The sequence below is a fragment of the Lepidochelys olivacea genome (assembly GCF_965140295.1).
Source record: "Lepidochelys olivacea isolate rLepOli2 genome assembly, chromosome: 9".
NCBI lineage: Eukaryota > Metazoa > Chordata > Testudines > Cheloniidae > Lepidochelys > Lepidochelys olivacea.
The window spans coordinates 67,466,179-67,484,251 of record NC_140419.1 but is presented as its reverse complement, the minus strand read 5'-3'; the positions used below and the strand labels follow the sequence as shown (position 1 = coordinate 67,484,251).

General features: G+C 40.3%; 1 protein-coding gene across 1 annotated transcript in view; it reads left to right on the top strand.

Annotated features, from left to right (window-relative positions):
* The window catches only part of DIAPH2 (diaphanous related formin 2), an 813,565-nt gene that overhangs the window by 167,478 nt on the left and 628,014 nt on the right, over nucleotides 1–18,073 (top strand). The window contains exons 12-13 of the mRNA XM_084638844.1: nucleotides 10,746–10,864; nucleotides 15,154–15,270. Of these exons, the coding sequence (XP_084494970.1) occupies nucleotides 10,746–10,864; nucleotides 15,154–15,270 (236 nt within the window). The remainder of the gene's footprint in view (nucleotides 1–10,745; nucleotides 10,865–15,153; nucleotides 15,271–18,073) is intronic.

The following is an 18,073-nucleotide window of genomic DNA, read 5'->3' as shown; positions in this document are numbered from 1 at the left end:
GACCAGCTGGCTCTTAGTTCCTTTCAGTCACTTATGTCTGTGAAACAGACCAAGCTAGCAATCTCCACTTTTTCCCATTTGTATATTTTATTATGGTTCTGTAAATTACTTATTTAGAGAAGACTTAAGTTCCTTTGACAGACTCAGATATTTCTGTATGAATTCTGTTCCAGGGTGTTTAGTTGTGATGCAGCACAAGAGAAGTCAAAACATCAGTCCTTCAGAAGTACTCAAAAGGAATCGGAGCTAAAAATATTGGACTTTTTAGAAGGGTTGGTCATCAGCTATCCTTCAACTTCACAGAGTGAACTATCAGGCCCTTCTAATATGTTACAATATTCTTATGTGGAGCAATGTTACTCAAAGGAATTTAAATCTTTGTACAGGGTCAATTAATGGCTAAATCTCCCTACAAGCCCCCACTGATGCTGCTGAATGCTCAGGCTTGATGGCAGCCACAATTACTATGCAGTGTGCAACATAACTCCAGTTTTGTGGGTTGCCAGTAGAGGTTCAAACTATGCTGGAAGGACCTCCCCTTCGTAGCAAGAATGTTGATACAGAGCAGAAAGCAGTCTGCGAGGACAAGTGATTTTGAAAAAATGGAAGCATGTCATCCTTGGCTTACCAACATCACCTTTCCCCATAAGAGACTTGAATCTTTCATATCCTTTAGTATCTTGATAGATAAGCTTAGCAACAAACCACATCTTTTTAAGGTTATTACATGTTCATTTGACTATTTTTGCACATCCACCAATTCAATACCATAGAGTTTTTTCTCACCCTTCAGTGAAAGTTTGTTAAAGGTCTTCTGAGAGTTTTTCTCTGATAGACAGCCTCTTTCCACCCCCCAAACCTTGGGATCTTAATGTTATACCTACCAGTCTGATTGGACCTCCATTTGCATTATTAGCTTCATGCTTGTTACTCCATTGTTATGAAGATGGTCACCTTCTTCTTCTTTCCCTTATCCCATCAACTGCAGTTGGGTCATCTTTCAAGCATCTGCCATCTATCAGAGGCAGCCCTAAGATCCACTTGCTTACCTCTTTCTTTGATGCAGTCTATCCATCTCTTCCTCTGTTCTGCTTGGACATCTTTCCTACCACCCTCTCCTGCTGTGCTAGCTTCACCAGGTTGCCTCGTTCATCCTCTGCATGTGGTGCTTCCTGGATTTTGTTAGGCACCTCATGGATTTTGACTTCCATTTTTAATTTTGAAATCTGTCTCTTCATGTAACTCCTCATGGTGTGAAGACATTTCAAGCATCTCTGTATTGAACCTGCAGTCGCTTTATTGCCCATGCTTCTGCATGATACAGCATTGTCGGGTACACCGTTGTTTTACACGGTTGGGCTTTTTGTCTCAGTGGCGTATGCTTGTCATACACTGCTCCTGAGATGATGTTGCATGGTTTTCCAGCGCTCCCCTAACTGGATTGTATTTCATGTTCAGTCTTGCCATTTGCCATGACCCAGCAGTCAAGGAACTTGAACTGTTTAGAATGATTTAGTCTTACTCCACTAATCTCTGTGCCCACGTGACCTCAGTCTTAGTCGTGCTCATTTTCATCCCAGATCAGTTTAGCTGGTCATACCACTGGTTAACCTTTTCCTTTTGAGGATGTCCTTATTGCTATTTTGTCTGCATATAGCATCTTCTTGCCTTTTCCCACTGGTAGCTGCCTGCTGACATAGTCTGTCAATATAATAAACAGCACACCTCTGGTGTGGTCTGACTTTCAGTTCAGAGACTTGTCATTCCAAAGTGTGTTCAGATCTCTGTTTTGGGTGATATATAGAGGCAGTCACCATAGTTTTTAGATTCTCAGGTATGCCACACTTCCTCGGCACTGATGCGACGATCCTTCTGTCCACTTGATCATATTTCTTTTTTAGGCCTATGAAAGCCCAGAAGCTATCTTGTTGGTATCTTTACCGGATTAGACATGGCATCTGTAGTTACTCATTGTTTCCTAAAGCTGAACTGCTTTTGTTCACGGAGGGGTTCCACCATTCTCCTAAGCCTAGGGTCCAGAATATCTTCCAGTATCTTTACACCATGTTAAAATAGTTTTATTCCTCAGTAGTTATTCTTATGTATGGGAACCAGGAGAGACTTGCACCAGTTTTCAGGAATTTTCTTGTCTTGCCACATGGCTTTAACCGATTGGCTTATCCATTTTATGCCTCTTTCATCCAAAACTTTCACCAGATCTGCCATCACTTCATCCAGTCCCACTGCCTGACCATTTTTTATTTCCTAAACTGCATTTCTCTTCTCCTCCATTACATCAGGACTAAGCTCACTTGTTGACAGCTCTGGAAAGCTCGTTTTAGGCATTCTGAAAGTATTGTTTCCACCTCTCCTTCACTTGTTCAGGTGTTACGAGCAGTCTCTCCCATCATCATTTACAAATGGCATTACCTTTCGGCAATGCTGTAGATCTTTTTGCCAGCCAGCTGTGGGTCATTTAAAAGCTCGACATATGAATTGTTGAGGGCATTCTCTTTGGCCTTCACTGCCCGCTTGTTAGCTCACTTAGCTTCTTTTATATTTGTTTTCATTTATGCTCTATGGATGAAGATGGCGTTCATCATTGCAATTACATCGGTAAGCAGGGTCTGTGAATTGCAAGCTCTGATGAAGGAACCCCTGTACATGATTTTTCACAAGGATAAATTCACACTCCACTCACGTCCTAAACATCTTCCTAAAATAATCTCAGATTTTAATTTAAATCAGTCCATTCACTTATCCATGTTTCCCTCCAGAGACTGATTCAGCTAAGGGAAAGGCTGCTGCACATACTCTGCATGTCCTCTGATCTCTGTTGCTTCATTTGTCTAGAACAAAGCCATTCAAGCAGTCCCCTAGGCTATTTATTTCTGTTGTTGAGAGATCCAAGAGTTAGGCAGTTTCAACTTGGAGGATCTCTAATTGAGTGTCACATTACATGAAGCTACATTATGAGGGGGCCAATTTAGAACTCCCAGGTCATGTTAGGTCACATTCTTGCAGAGCACAGGCCACATTTTCAGCCTCTCTTAGGCCTTGTCTACATTAGAGGGAAAAGTCTATCTAAGCTATGCAATTTGAGTTACATGAATAGTGTAACTCAAGTCAATGTAGCTGAGACCTACTTAGAGGGGTCCAGACTACGTGAAGTCAACAGCAGATGCTCGTCCGTCGACTCCCCTTACTCTTCTTGATCCGGTGCAGTACAGGAGTTGATAGGAGAGCGATCTGTGGTCGATTTAGCACATCTTCACTAGACACGCTAAATTGACCACCGATGTATCGATTGTCATGCGGCGATCCCCTGGTAAGTATAGACGAGCCCTTAGGGGAATGCCTGTAGCTGATATATGTAGGACTTCTACTTGGAATAATACATGTAGTTCGACTAGCCATTACTCTTTAGTTCAGGCATCTTTTTCAGCTGCCCAGTTTTGGAGGGCTGCTTAGCAATCTTCGATTAGACTTGTGGAATCTCCTCTGTCTATTAGATGGTGCTTGGGAGTCACAAGAAGTGGAACATGTGAACAAGTACTTGAAAAAAAGAGGAAAGTTGCTTCCATTTAGTAACTGGAGTTCTTCCAGATGTGTTCCACAACCTGACCTCTTTTCTTCACTACTATCAAGTCTAATATTCTGATTTGGTAGAGGTGCAGGAACTGAGGATTGCTTGGTTGCCCTGCCTCCTTTATACCCCTGAGGTGGGAGGTGCTTAAGGTTATCAGGGAGTTGGTGTGACCAATGGACACTTGCTGGCTAAAGTGCACAGGGCACATGCACCTGGATGTGGAACACATCTCAGAGAATTCCAGTTATGAAGGGTAAGTGACTTCCCTTTACAAAGCTAGATAAAAAGTTGCCAGAAACAATAGGTTTAATTATTTTAAGAATATCTCAAATCAGCATCATTACTTGAAAACTGTTGTGCTGATTAACTATTTTCTTGCATGATAAGTAATAACAATTCTTATCAACCATTTTTACATAGAAATTATCCAATGGATAACTGAGGGAACAGAAAAATAAGTACCTTTCTCGAACATACAATAAACTTCCTTGCTATAACTTGATTCAATGTCATCTGAGAGTAGATAATACACCATTGTTTTAGTAAAAAATCTTGCTGTCGCAACACAGTGTAACTTTTTATCTTAAGATCAAAGCTTGGAGTTCTAGGCAGAAAGGACAGATGATTTTGATGCAATTTTTCATGTCATTTCTTGTTTACTGATCTTTTGATGGATCAAACTTGTTCCTAGCATAGTAAGCTACAGTTATGATATTCAGTTACCTTGAAATAGCTTAATGTATGCCAATGTCATAAGAAAGATATTACCATAAGAGCATTTCTAGGCTAAAACTAGTGTTGAATATGAAGGTGCTCGTTCATACCTTGTTCAAGTTGGATTGGGGTGGGTTCATTATTAACTGTTTTCCCACTAAGCCTCTGAAATTAACTCCAGTTTCTGTAGAATTCGATAAGAAGGGATGTCATTCGGACTAAAGCCTCCCATCACTTTACACCAGACCTGAAAGAGCCCCTTTGGCTCCAGATTAAATAATATTTTAACTTTAAAGCATCATTAATTATGTTGGTATACAAATGTGGAATGACTTCTAATTGAGAGTAGTTAAGGTTGACCTCTACACTCAGTTGTGGTTATATTTGTGGAAAATATCAGGATCAGATGACCTCTTCTACTGCCAAGTCCTGCACATGCATTTTCTCTCTTGTGGAATTTCTTGACTCCACCATTCAGATGTGTGAGAAGTGGGCACGCTTTTAAATCAAGCTTTAATTTATTATCATTGCTTGGACTTCTGTTTGTTTTTAGGGATTTGACTTTGTATTGCTCCATGGTAAATGTCTCTGATAGTACCAAGGCCACTATATATAAAGCAGATTTGTGGGTAGATTATGATCATAATTTTATTTTACACAATTAACGACAAGCGTTACTGGTTTCTCAGCCCTTCAAAGGCAGTTTAATATTGCATAAGTCCTTCCAAAGGTATTGATGGAGAGCCATAGTAATAAATTGGTCCCCCTGCCAATGTCTGTCTTCTGCTTTCATCTCAGTTGAAACATGACATAAACTGGATCTGTTCCCTTGGAAGTTTCTTTCCATTTAGAAGAGCTATAATTTTTTTTCTTTTGACACCACCTGATGAAATGACTCTATTTCCAAAGGAACAATATTGAAATAAATTGTTTCCTGCATTTCTATGTGTTATTCCTTTGGACTCATGCTTGAGGCACAAATTAAAGCTCATTCAACCAGAGCTGAGGCAGGGACAGTAGCCAGCCTCGGGGCAAATTTCACCAGCTGAGATTTGCATGGAAGCTTCTTGGAGTTCATTGCACATTCGCCAGGAAGATTATTGCCTTTGAACTGTGTTCAGAAAATATTTTAAATTAGGTTCAGGATCATATATAGACAGTTTCTGAAATTAGAATCTTATGGGTATCTTTGTGCCTATTTATATCACATTCTTTTACATCTGGCACTCTGGATTTCTCCTATAAACAGGAAACACCTGCATATTTTTAAAAATTTATGTTTTCACTAGTTTCTTATTCTTGTTCTTGTAGATTTTATCTTAACTCGTTATGTCTCAGATTTATAAAAATGTCTGAAGCTTTGTTTCTTGAAAGAAGATCTGGAGAATACAGTATTTGTATTGAAAGAAATGAAAACTGCCATGTATAATTTACTGGGAGAAAATCTACCTAGGTCCTTATCCATCAGTTACTCTCCTGGTGCGACCCTTTTTTAGGTTACTGTAGTTACAGTCGGTCAAAAACTGGGGGGAGGAGGGGAATTACAGCGTTCTGCTTATATTAAATAATCCCCTTATGATGGTCCCAAGGCATAAAACGTATGACAATGCTAATACTGAAAAATAGGAATACTGTATGTGTCACAAGTGCACTTTGAATGTGTACAGCTTAATGTAATTGCAAAATCCAGTTAAAATGCACCAACAGTGTAATAAAGATCCATAGTTTTTGTAACCACACACATTCCCCTCCTTTTAAGGAAAACCTTACTGTATTTATTTCATTTCTGTGTGGATTTTTAATACGTTAACATCTCAGGGTTTAATTTTTGCAACAGGTATGCAGAAACTATTTACATATGCATTAAGAAATTAATGTAATATATAAATGTCTCCCAACAAAACCCTGAGGATCTATTTTACCTATGAGATTTGACAGCTGACTGACAGCTGAAGTGAAATGTGATATTACATTTCATATGCAAAAGAAATTGAAGTCTGGATAAATTTGTAGTTGTGCATTAAGTGGTTTGGGTGTGATAAACTGTGTATTAATGAAAAAAGAAAAGGAGTACCTGTGCCACCTTAGAGACTAACAAGTTTATTTGAGCATGAGCTTTCGTGAGCTACAGCTCACTTTGTGCCACAAGTACTCCTTTTCTTTTTGCGAATACAGACTAACACAGCTGCTACTCTGAAACCTTTGTATTAATGGTGATCTGACAATTTTTATTTTTATTTTTAATTTTTTAATTAAATATTTTAATTTTTTTTTGTTATATGGGAATGTTCTGCATTAAGTAGAAGTTGAACCTTAATATCAAGTCAATGACCATCTGAAAAGTGCTTTTCTGGGGTAATCTGATATACTACATCACCAGGGTAGTTTATGCTTGCCATAATTTTGATTTTAAAATGTGTTGAGCTGAGCAATCAAATTCCCCAAGCAATAGTAGTGTGAAAAGTTGTTAGTGTAGACAGGCACTAGCCTCTGCATTTAATAAAATGAGGAATGCTTATGTGAGAGATGATGATAGAGCATTTGTTTCTGGCCTTAAGAGGACCAATGTCCGGTCAGACTTGTAGTATTTGCTTCATACTACACTATATTACCCAAAAGTGAAAACTTCACTTTGAGATTAAAGGAAATTTATAATTACCAGGCTCAATACCTGCCAGAAATCTAAAAAATTAGTTGAAAATAAATGCTCTTGAAAATACGATAAACCCTATATATTCCCCGAAAGTAAAACTCAGGGGGAAAAGTATTGATACCTCAGTACACCATGCTAGCCTCACCAAGCAACATGGGACAGATACTGTTCTCTGAGAGGTTTGGGAGGCAATAGATAAAGCAGTGTGTGCAAAGTTAAAAACACAATAGGTCAGTGATATTCAGATTGAGGCTCGGGAGCTGCAAGCGGCTTTTAATATGTCTCCTGTGGCTCTTTGCAGCACATGATATTAAAACATGGTGTGATTTAATTATTAATCACGAGTCTATCTAGATGTCTTGAGAAATCCACAACTATTTTTAATGTTAATTGTAGTTCAGTATGGTCATGAAATGCTATATAAATATCAGTGTTGCCATAAATTATGCATAAATTACCTCATTGCATGTTAAGTGGTGTAGGAGCTGTTATCAGGCTGTTTGGAAAAAGTGTGCATTCCTTTAAGGGAGAGGGAGCCAGGACATGACTTTCTGCTGCAGGCCAGGTTAGCCTGGGACATAAGTATGACCATACTGGGTGAGACCAAAGGTCCATCCAGCCCAGTATCCTTTCTATGGACAGTGGCTAATTCCAGGTGCCCCAGAGGGAGTGAACCTAACAGGTAATGATCAAGTGATCTTTCTCCTGCCATCCTTCTCCACCGTCTGACAAACAGAGGCTAGGGACACCATTCCTTACCCATCCTGGCTAATAGCCATTAATGGACTTGACCTCCATGAATTTATCCAGTTCTCTTTTAAACCCTGTTATAGTCCTACCCTTCACAACCTCTTCAGGCAAGGAGTTCCACAGGTTGACTGTGCGCTGAGTGAAGAAGAACTTCCTTTTATTTGTTTTAAACCTGCTGCCCATTAATTTCATTTGGTGTCCCCTAGTTCTTATATTAGCGGAACAAGTAAATAACTTTTCCTTATTCACTTTCTCCACACCACTCATGATTTTATATACCTCTATCATATCCCCCCCTTAGTCTCCTCTTTTCCAAGCTGAAAAGTCCTAGCCTCTTTAATCTCTCCTTATATGGGACCCCTTCCAAACCCCTAATCATTTTAGTTGCTCTTTTCTGAACCTTTTCTAATGCCAGTATATCTTTGTTGAGATGAGGAGACCACATCTGTATGCAGTATTCAAGATGTGGGCGTACTGTGGATTTACTAAGGGCAATAAGATATTCTCAGTCTTATTCTCGATCCCTTTTTAAATGATTCCTAACTTCCCGCTTCCTTTTTTTGACTGCCGCTGCACACTGAGTAGACATCTTCAGAGAACTATCCACAATGACTCCAAGAACTTTCTCCTGATTAGTTGTAGCTAAATTAGCCCCCATCATATTGTATGTACAGTTGGGGTAATTTTTTCCAATGTGCATTACTTTACATTTATCCACATTAAATTTCATTTGCCATTTTGTGGCCAATCACTTCGTTTTGTGAGATCTTTTTGAAGTTCTTCACAGTCTGCTTTGGTCTTGACTATCTTGAGCAGTTTAGTATCATCTGCAAACTTTGCCACCTCGCTGTTTACCCCTTTCTCCAGATGATTTATGAATAAGTTGAATAGGATTGGTCTTAGGACTGACCCTTGGGAACACCACTAGTTACCCCACTCCATTCTGAAAATTTACCATTTATTCCTACCTTTTGTTCCCTGTCTTTTAACCAGTTCTCAATCCATGAAAGGATCATCCCTCTTACCCCATGACAACTTAATTTATATAAGAACCTTTAGTGAGGGACCTTGTCAGAGGCTTTCTGGAAATCTGAATATACTTTATCCACTGGCTCCCCCTTGTCCACATGTTTGTTGACCCCCTCAAAGAACTCTAATAGATTAGTAAGACGTGATCTCCCGTTACAGAAACCATGTTGACTTTTGTGCAACAATTTATGTTCTTCTATGTGTCTGACAATTTTATTCTTTACTATTGTTTAAACCCAATTTGCCCGGTACTGATGTTAGATTTACTGGTCTGTAATTGCCAGGATCACCTCTAGAGCCCTTCTTAAATATTCATGTTACATTAGCTGTCTTCCAGTCATTGGGTACAGTAGCTGATTTGAAGGACAGGATACAGACCGTCATTAATAGTTCCGCAATTTCACATTGGAGTTCTTTTAGAACTCTTGGGTGAATGCCATCTGGTCCCAGTGGCTTGTTACTGTTAAGTTTCTCAATTAATTCCAAAACCACCTCTAGTGACACTTCAGTCTGTGACAATTTCTCAGATTTGTCACTTACAAAAGACAGCTCAGGTTTGGGAATCTCCCGATAGCATTGATAGCATTTCTGAGAATTCCAGAGATAATTGATAAATCATTATCATAGCAGTATATTATCATAAAAAATTCTTCATTGATTTGAAGAATTGTCTAGTATTTAGTTGAGATGTTAGACAAATAAAATTGTTTAACAATTGCAAATGTTATATCTTCAACAAATGAATTAAATATGTATATTCTGAGAATGGCTAGGTAGTAATAAAGAAAAGCCTGGATAACACTTTCTAAAGCATTTGAATGATTTAGGCTCCTAAGTCCTGTTTTAAAAAGTGATTTAGGCACTTCAACTTTTCTGTTTCATTGAAAGTCAGGAAGTGTGTAAATTACTCCCAAAGTGAGTTAGACTCCTAAGTCATTAAATCCTTTTGAAAATTGTACCTCAAATCTATAAGGGCTTAATTACAGAAGTTATTAGAGTGTTTTGAGAGGTTGGTTCTCATGGCCACAGTGAAATAGCTTAATCAAAGCCTTGAACTTCCTATATATTATCTGTGGAAGCAACAGAAGTATCATTATTCATCTCGGTCAGGTCTGTTTCATCTAACTATAGACTCCACATTGCTGACATTTTCCTTTTAGACTCCATGCCTAGTCCTCTTCACCATCTTTGAATATTCCCCACTTGTGATTATTGAATGGTTTTTGAAAACTGCAACTTGAATGGAGACATAGTAAAAGACAATCAAGGTGATATATTAATCTCAAAAATCTCTAGCGTGGCATGCTGTGAAAATGTTGAGTTAGGGAGAAAAAATGTTAAATATTTGTGGTGCATGTGCATTAATGTAATGTATAAAAAAAAAATCAATGACTGGGGTTTTAGGTAGTAATTAAACATCAGTTTGAGGGGAAAACTATTGTATGGGCTTCAAGAAGTACCGTGCAGGAAATCAAGCTACATAGTTTGGGAAATGTAAAGCTTAAAACACACGCACAAAAAAAACCCCTTATTTTTTTTATTATACTTTTTTGGTAATCCTACAGCAATAATGTTGTGTACAAAAACAAAAATAAAATTAAAAGTTCCTGCCATACTTGGGACTGTTGTACTTGAATATATCAGTATGTTTTTCTCTATTAATGTTGTTTGTTCTTATCACTATTTGTCAAAGGGACATATACAATTGTCTTAACCACATGCTTTCTTCAGGTGTCATGTAATACTGTTTTCTTGCTTGAACTAGTGTGTTAAAAATGAAAGTATTAGCAATTAGTTTACTGTATTGATCTCCTGAAACCTGTAGGTAAAGAAAATCTCCTGTCTAAAACACACTGTGCTGTAACCTGTTTGTTTTAAAAAGAACCAAAAACCTAAGTTTAATCGGTCTTCTGGTCAGTTCTATCTTGTACTAATGTATTTACTGAAGGAAAAAATTCTGCTTAAAAAGGATGACAAACGTGGTTTTGAAATGTGCCTTTTGAAAACTAGGACCTAAAAGAGAAAGAAAATGAAGAACTTGATATTCAGTTGAAAGTGTTTGATGAAAACAAAGAAGAAGACTTAATTGAATTGTCACATCGTCTCAATGACATCAGAGCTGAAATGGAATATCCTTTTAAAAACTCACTACAGAGAATATACATAAAAATTAAAATAAATTAAATATGTAATAAAAGATTCTAGATTAAATTGATTGGTTGCCACAGTTAAATTATGGTCTCTTGGGTCTATATGTTTCAGGTAGTTTTATGTTCCGGTAGCTTTAATATGAAAAAGTGTTACATAAAGGTACCAATACACATAAATGCATGTTACCGTATATACTTGATTATAAGGTGGTTCATTTATAAGCCGAGACTCGCAAGATGGATAAGTAAAAATGGAAACTTTTTATGACCCATTCATAAGCCGACCCTGTAATTCAGGGGTCAGCAAACTTTGGCTCCTGGGCCATCAGTATAAGCCGCTGGTGGGCTGAGAGGGTTTGTTTACCTTGAGTGTCCGCAGGCACAGCAGTAAACCTAAGTAAACAAAGTGTCCCGGCGCGCCAGCTGCTTACCCTTACGGGCCAGTACAGCAACTGATGGGGAAATTCTTTTGTGGGGAGAAGCTGGGGGTCAAAGTAACCACCCCCTGTGACCACCCCCCACGTGACTCCACCCCTAGTCAGGGACCCCCACACTCATATCCCATCCCATCCCTTCCCACCTTATCTGAGGACAGTCAGGGGAGACTGTCTCTGGCTGGAGCTGCTCCAGCAGGCTTGGCAGCGTGGCCTCAGCCTGCTCCAGTGGGCCAGGCCGGGTGGCATGGCCGCAGCATGTTCCAGTGGGCTGGGCTGGGTGGCATGGCTGCAGCGTGCTCCGGCAGGCCAGTTGGCGCGGCTGCAGCCTGCCAACGCTGGAGCTGCAGCTGCTTTGGAGGCTGGGGGGAGAGCAGCGTGGCCAGAAGTGGAGAGACTCTGGCCCCACCTCTTCCCTTCTGGCTGTGCTGCTTCTCCTTGCTCCCTCTTTTGTGGGGAGGGACTGTGTCCCATCTCTCCCTCTCTATACCCGTTCATAAGTTGACCCCCTTCTCTGATGGTTCCCTTTTTTACTAAAAAAAAATTTGGCTTATGAACAAGTATATACGGTAGTTTACAAGTCATGAAGGGAAAGTAATCTTTCATGAAAAAGGACCTTTCATTAAACCAGTAATTTTGCTCTGTCAGGTAATGATTCTTATAAATTAAGAAAATATACAATTAGTAAAAAAATTATGCAATTCAGTTCATGAAGCCAAACGCTTAATTTTTTTGTGGTATTCAGGGGGTGTTTTGTGTAGACAATAGGCTGCTCTTTTATTAGATGATGAACTCATTTTTACAAATGCAAAATTCTTTAGTGTGTTTAACATGGTATGCACTCCTGAATGTCAGGCATGTCCTTTAACATTTACACACAGATCTTATCTAACTTTCACTGGTATAAAAGTTTGTGATATGTGGGGACATTCTTAACCTTACGTTCCAAAGTGCCAGCCGTATTCTTGCCCCTTTCTAGTTGATGCCAGTAAACTCATCACATGTGTATGTGGGTAAAGACTCTGGGTGTGATTTTCAACTGCCCTTGGGTAAATCAATTGACGGTATACCTACATAAAACTGGTGTGAAATCAGAAATAGGCATTTAGTTTGCAGCTTTATGGAAAATTTCAGTTTCATCTGGAATGAAAAAAGTTAACTCAAATAGGCATCTGATGAAGTGAGCTGTAGCTCACGAAAGCTTATGCTCTAATAAATTGGTTAGTCTCTAAGGTGCCACAAGTACTCCTTTTCTTTTTTCAAATACAGAAGTTCTTCTTTGAGTGCTTGTTCACGTCCATTCCACAGTAGATGTGTGCGCGCTATGTGCACGAGTGTTGGTAACCTTTCCTCTTAGCGGCTCCCATCAGGCCGGTGGGCCTCCTGAGTGGCACCACTGTACTGTGCATATATACCCCTGCTGGCCCGATCCCCTCCAGTTTCTTCATACCGTCCGTGGCGGCTTTGTAACAACCTCTCTCTCGTAGAAGAGCAGTCCCTTAGCCTTTGGAGTAGCTGTTATCAGTTAGTTTCCATACAGATTGTGGACACTTAAGTCATTAGGTGCTTGGAGGCCTCCAGCACCTGTCCCGGGCCGCGGGGCAAGCCGCAGGCCCACGGCTTCAAGGCTTGTGCCATGTGCCCCAAACCTATGCCAGTTAGCGACCCCCACGACTCGTGTCTACGTTGCCAGGGGGACGGACATCAAACTGAAAGGTGTAGGATTTGCAAGCCATTTAAGCCAAGGACAAGGAAAGAAAGAGACTTTCGTCTAAAGCAACTGTTGATGGAGGCTGCATTGCAGCTGCTGGGCCCGGAGCGCCCGACGCTGGCTCAGGTTTCCTCGGTTCATAGTGCCCCGGAGCCATCGAGAGACCCAGCACTGGCTAAGCACTGTAAACTGTTGGCCCCAGAGCACCAGGCTAGGCCCCAGCACTGATCGCGTTCCCTGGTGCGGCCCCCGGCGCAGCCTAAAGGAAGACGTGGTCGTTCCCCGCACAGGAGGCTGGTGCCTCCCAAGGCCCCGAGTGCTGACAAGAGTGAGAAGGCTGCGGTACCGGCGCTGACGCAGGCGATCCTGGCAGCACAAGCTCCCCCGAGCCCAGACCTAAGTGAGCTCCGTGTGGAGAATGGGCTCGGGGGCATAACAGATCACCCCTCTACGCCTGGCACCTTTGAGGCTGCGAAGGACCTCATTGAGCTGTCGGCTGCGAGCCCCCTCCCATATGGGGAGAACTGTCCGGTGCCCATGTCTCAGTTGCTGTCGAGGGGGTAAGCCGGCAATGGTGTGCTGCTCTAAGACACCGTCCCGGCATGGCTCCGACTCTGCAGACTCGCACTTGCCAGTGGCCCAGAAGGAGCTTGTGGCATCGGCAGCAGGTTGATGCGAGGAAGCACCAGAAAGGGCACACCGCTCTCAAGCACTGCCCAGAGACCGGCACCGGGAGGAGTTGAGACGGCCCTCGCCAGAGGTCTCCCGCAGACGGTCCAAGGAATGGTACCTGGTACCGGTCCCGCTCAGCTTGGAGCCACTCTTTCGAAGAACAACAGTTACGAGAAAGTAAGTAACCGTTTTTTACCAGCAATTCCTAGGCCTAACTATTGCCATGCCAAGCTGCTTCATACATAGTTCTAAAAATGAAGCTTGAACCCCAAAACGAATGTGACAAATATCTGAGCAAGTCCCCCCCCCCCGCCCCCCCGCCTGCTCCATTCCTTCTCTAAGCATGGGAAATGGGATATTGGCTTACTTACCTTATTTACCATTGGAGATGCTGTCTGCTACAGAGACAGCCACATGCATCTGTATAACTCCAACATTCAGGCTAACAAAGCTGTGCACTGGATATCACTGTCCGGCCCTAAATAAGGGAAGTGCTCCCAGTTATTTCCCGATTCATGCCTATAGAAATTAACCCTTTCCAACATGTGCCACACAGGATTGGTATGGTGAACTGGCACCCCTTGCATTACTGTGGTGTTCTTTAGAATCTCAGCCCTTTTTTAAGCTGTTAAGATGGCAAAGAAAACTTCACAAATGTATAATGAGTGTAACCAATGCCAGGAGGACTACATGAGTCTGCAGAAAGCTGAGAAGAATGCCTTCAAGATGTGAACTGTCCCATTCATTTTAGTGGATATTAACTCAGTAACAGTTTCTTATCAGTTAAATCTTTCACGTTGTCATACCTGTACATTAACTGGTATTTTGTTTGTCAACTTTCAGGCCCACCATGAGATGAAAAGTTGATAGAAACAAATCTCTAGATTCCTTGGATATAATAATGAGTAGACAAAATAGGTATAGTATTTCCAAACAGACATGAAACATGTAATCAATATTTATAATATATATAATCTAATTTTGTTCCACTCTTAAATTAAAATGCCAAATTCATTTGTTGTATGAATTAATCACAGAACCTCAACTCTTAATGATTTTAAAATGTTTGCACCATTACTTATCTTGATTCATGTAAAAGTATAATGTGTTAATTGGTCGGAAAATGGAAAATACCTCAGGCCCTGGTCCTGTAACAAATAGTGCAGGTATATTGCTGAGCCTACATGAAGCTCATTGAGTTCATTTGGGCTGTATGTGGGCCCATCAGTCCCCATGAACACTGAGTTGAAGGATTAGAGCCTTATTTGGCAGATCTTCTGATGAGCGCAGTAAAATAATTTTGGTTAGTTGTAGCTGGAAAAAATAGAAATGTTTTAATGAGGGGGATTGTTTAGAAGGCAATAGAATTTAATTAGAACAATGCAAGTGTATTCCTTACAATATGAACATGTTCATTTCAGTCATTTGGCATTTTCCTTAACAATCTGCACTGATATGAATGAAGTATACCATCTGCTGTATAACATGCTGAAGGACACAGCTTCTGAAAACTATTTCCTCTCAATATTGCAGCACTTACTACTGGTCAGGAATGATTATTACGTCCGGTAAGAGTCAGCTCTAGCTGTTCTTTTTGCTTTTAATATCAGGTGTCCAAATTGTAGGGTAATGCAAGCTGAAATATTAACACAGTGGATCTCAAACATATGGTTATTTTATAATCTAGGGTGAACTGCTGAACACAAGTTGTCTTGGTACACTTATTTAAAGGGAAGAGTTTCATTATAGTAGACAAAAGGATGGTTTTATTTTTGAGTTCCTTGTGGTTTTTCTTCTGTATCTCTTAACTCATTGAATTATTCCTCACTTTTCTACCTGCAGGGCAGAAAGGTTCTTGTCTTCAGAAAATCTACAATACCTTTTTGTTCATGTTTTTATTTCAAAACATCTCCATCCCCTTTCAACTGCATATTGTGTCCTTAGAGTGTAAGGTGTTATTACTTATATGTCAAGTGCCTAGCATAATACTGAATCAGGCAGGAGAATTGGTGTTTTCTTATTGTTAAATCATACAACTACAAATAAATGTCAGTTATTCCAGGTAACGGGGGCTTTTCTAGTTTGTAGAGAAAATACAGGGAATTAGTTGGAAGGGATGAGACAGAGAAGTTATTGGAAGAGGTTTTTTTAATACTTCCCTCAACTATTTTTCTTTTGACTAGTGTGACAGCTCCATTTTGTTTTCTTTTTGCAATATTTCCTTCAGTTAGACTTGAGATGATTTTTCTGGTTCAACAAAATGGAGTGTGAACTTGAGGTGTAACATTTGTTGCTGATAAACAAGTTTAAATTTTTAAATACAGGGTTCGTCAGCACAGACAGATTACAGAAGTTAGACTAGAGAACTGTGTGTGCTCACAGTACAGTTCCTGAGAAATTAACATGTTGTAACTGATCAGATACTTGTACTATTGCTAATAAAGCCTGATAACCAATCACAGCCAAATGGTGATCCTTAAAAACTTATTAGTTTTACCATATATGATGATAGTGTCATAAATATAAAGGGAAGGGTAACCACCTTTCTGTAGACAGTGTTATAAAATCTCTCCTGGCCAGAGGCAAAATCCTTTCACCTGTAAAGGGTTAAAAAGCTAAGGTAACCCGCTGGCACCTGACCCAAAATGACCAATGAGGAGACAAGATACTTTCAAATCTGGAGTGGGAGTGGGGGGGGAGGCTTTTGTCTGTCTGTGATATACCTTTGCCGGGAACAGGTCAAGTATGCAAGCCCTTCAACTCCTGTAAAGATAGTAAGTAATCTAGCTAGAAAATGCGTTAGGTTTTCTTTGTTTTGGCTTGTAAATTCTTTGTGCTGGAGGGAATGTGTGTTCCTGTTTTTGTGTCTTTTTTTGTAATTTAAGGTTTTGCCTAGAGATTTTGAATCTGATTACCCTGAAAAGTATTGACCATCCTGATTTTACAGAGGTGATTCTTTTACCTTTTCTTTAAATAAAATTCTTCTTCTAAGAACCTGATGGATTTTTAATTGTTCTTAAGATCCAAGGGTTTGAGTCTGTGTTCACCTGTACCAATTGGTGAGGATATTATCAAGCCTTCCCCAGGAGAGCGGGTGTAGGGCTTGGGGGAATATTTTTGGGGAATAGGACTCCAAGTGGTCCTTTCCCTGTCCTTTGTCGAAATCACTTGGTAGTGACAGCATACTGTTCACGGACAAGACAAAGTTTGTACCTTGGGGAAGTTTTTAACCTAAGCTGGTGAAAATAAGCTTAGAGGGTCTTTCATGCGGGTCTCCACATCTGTACCCTAGAGTTCAGAGTGGGGAGGGAACCCTGGCAGTTAGTAATCTGCATTTTCAAAATTATGAACCCGTTTCCAGTTGCTCATAAATTTTGCAAAACTTCCACTGTTCAAGCTGAAATTTTCCCTGCTGGCATTTTGTCATTAACTGACTTTTCATGTAAGTTTTCCAGCAAAACTATTTAGCTGCTTCTGGGAATCAAGGTTAGGGGAAAAAAATCGGTTGTTTTGGCAACCAGTATTAAAACCAACCAAACTCAAAGAAACATTGTTCCTTTTGGAAGCTCTAATGTGTTTTTGATTTGGAAGAGAGTTGTGGCCCTTGGGACAGGAACAGACTTTTTGCTGTCCCCATGAAAATCCTTTTAGAATAGGCCAAGTTATCAGACTCTGGAAGTAGCCTTGCACGTGCTCCATCGATTTTGGTTGGAGGCTTGCTGTTAAAATCTCTAACATTCCATCTTCGCTGAGTGTGCTCCAATCCTAGGGAGTTTCTACATGCCAACTAGAGTGATCATGCTCCCAAGCCTGCTCAGCTTCCTATTTGGAGGGCACAGAGCAAGACCTCAAGACAGAGGACATAGAGTGAAAGCAGCAATGCTGTTTCCTTTAGATTTGAGGAAGGTGTACCTGGCTGGGATCCAGAAGGATACCTTCCACTGACTGGTGTCAATGATTGTGTTCACTTCAGAAGCCCCTATTTTTGAGCAAGACCTCATATCCCCTTAACTAGGCAGCAGACACATATATTCCCCCTATTTAAAGATAGGTTGACTTAAAGGTTGCATACAGTCACATCTGGTGGAGCTGCAATAGAACTTGGTCTACAATATGACTGTCCCAGGTCTAATCCTTCTAGCCACACTGCCTTGCAGGTGGAATTTACCAAACATGTATGTGTAGCTATGCTAAAGTTGTATAGTTACGTAGGTCTAACTACTGAACCTGAACCTGGGTTCAGAATCTGCTCATGACCTACAAAGAGTTACATATGGTTCCACAAGGTGTTTTCAGTACTGGGAAATTATACAGAAAAAAACCTGTTGAAAGAACCAAAGCATTAAAGTCCATCACTCAAATTAGAAAATA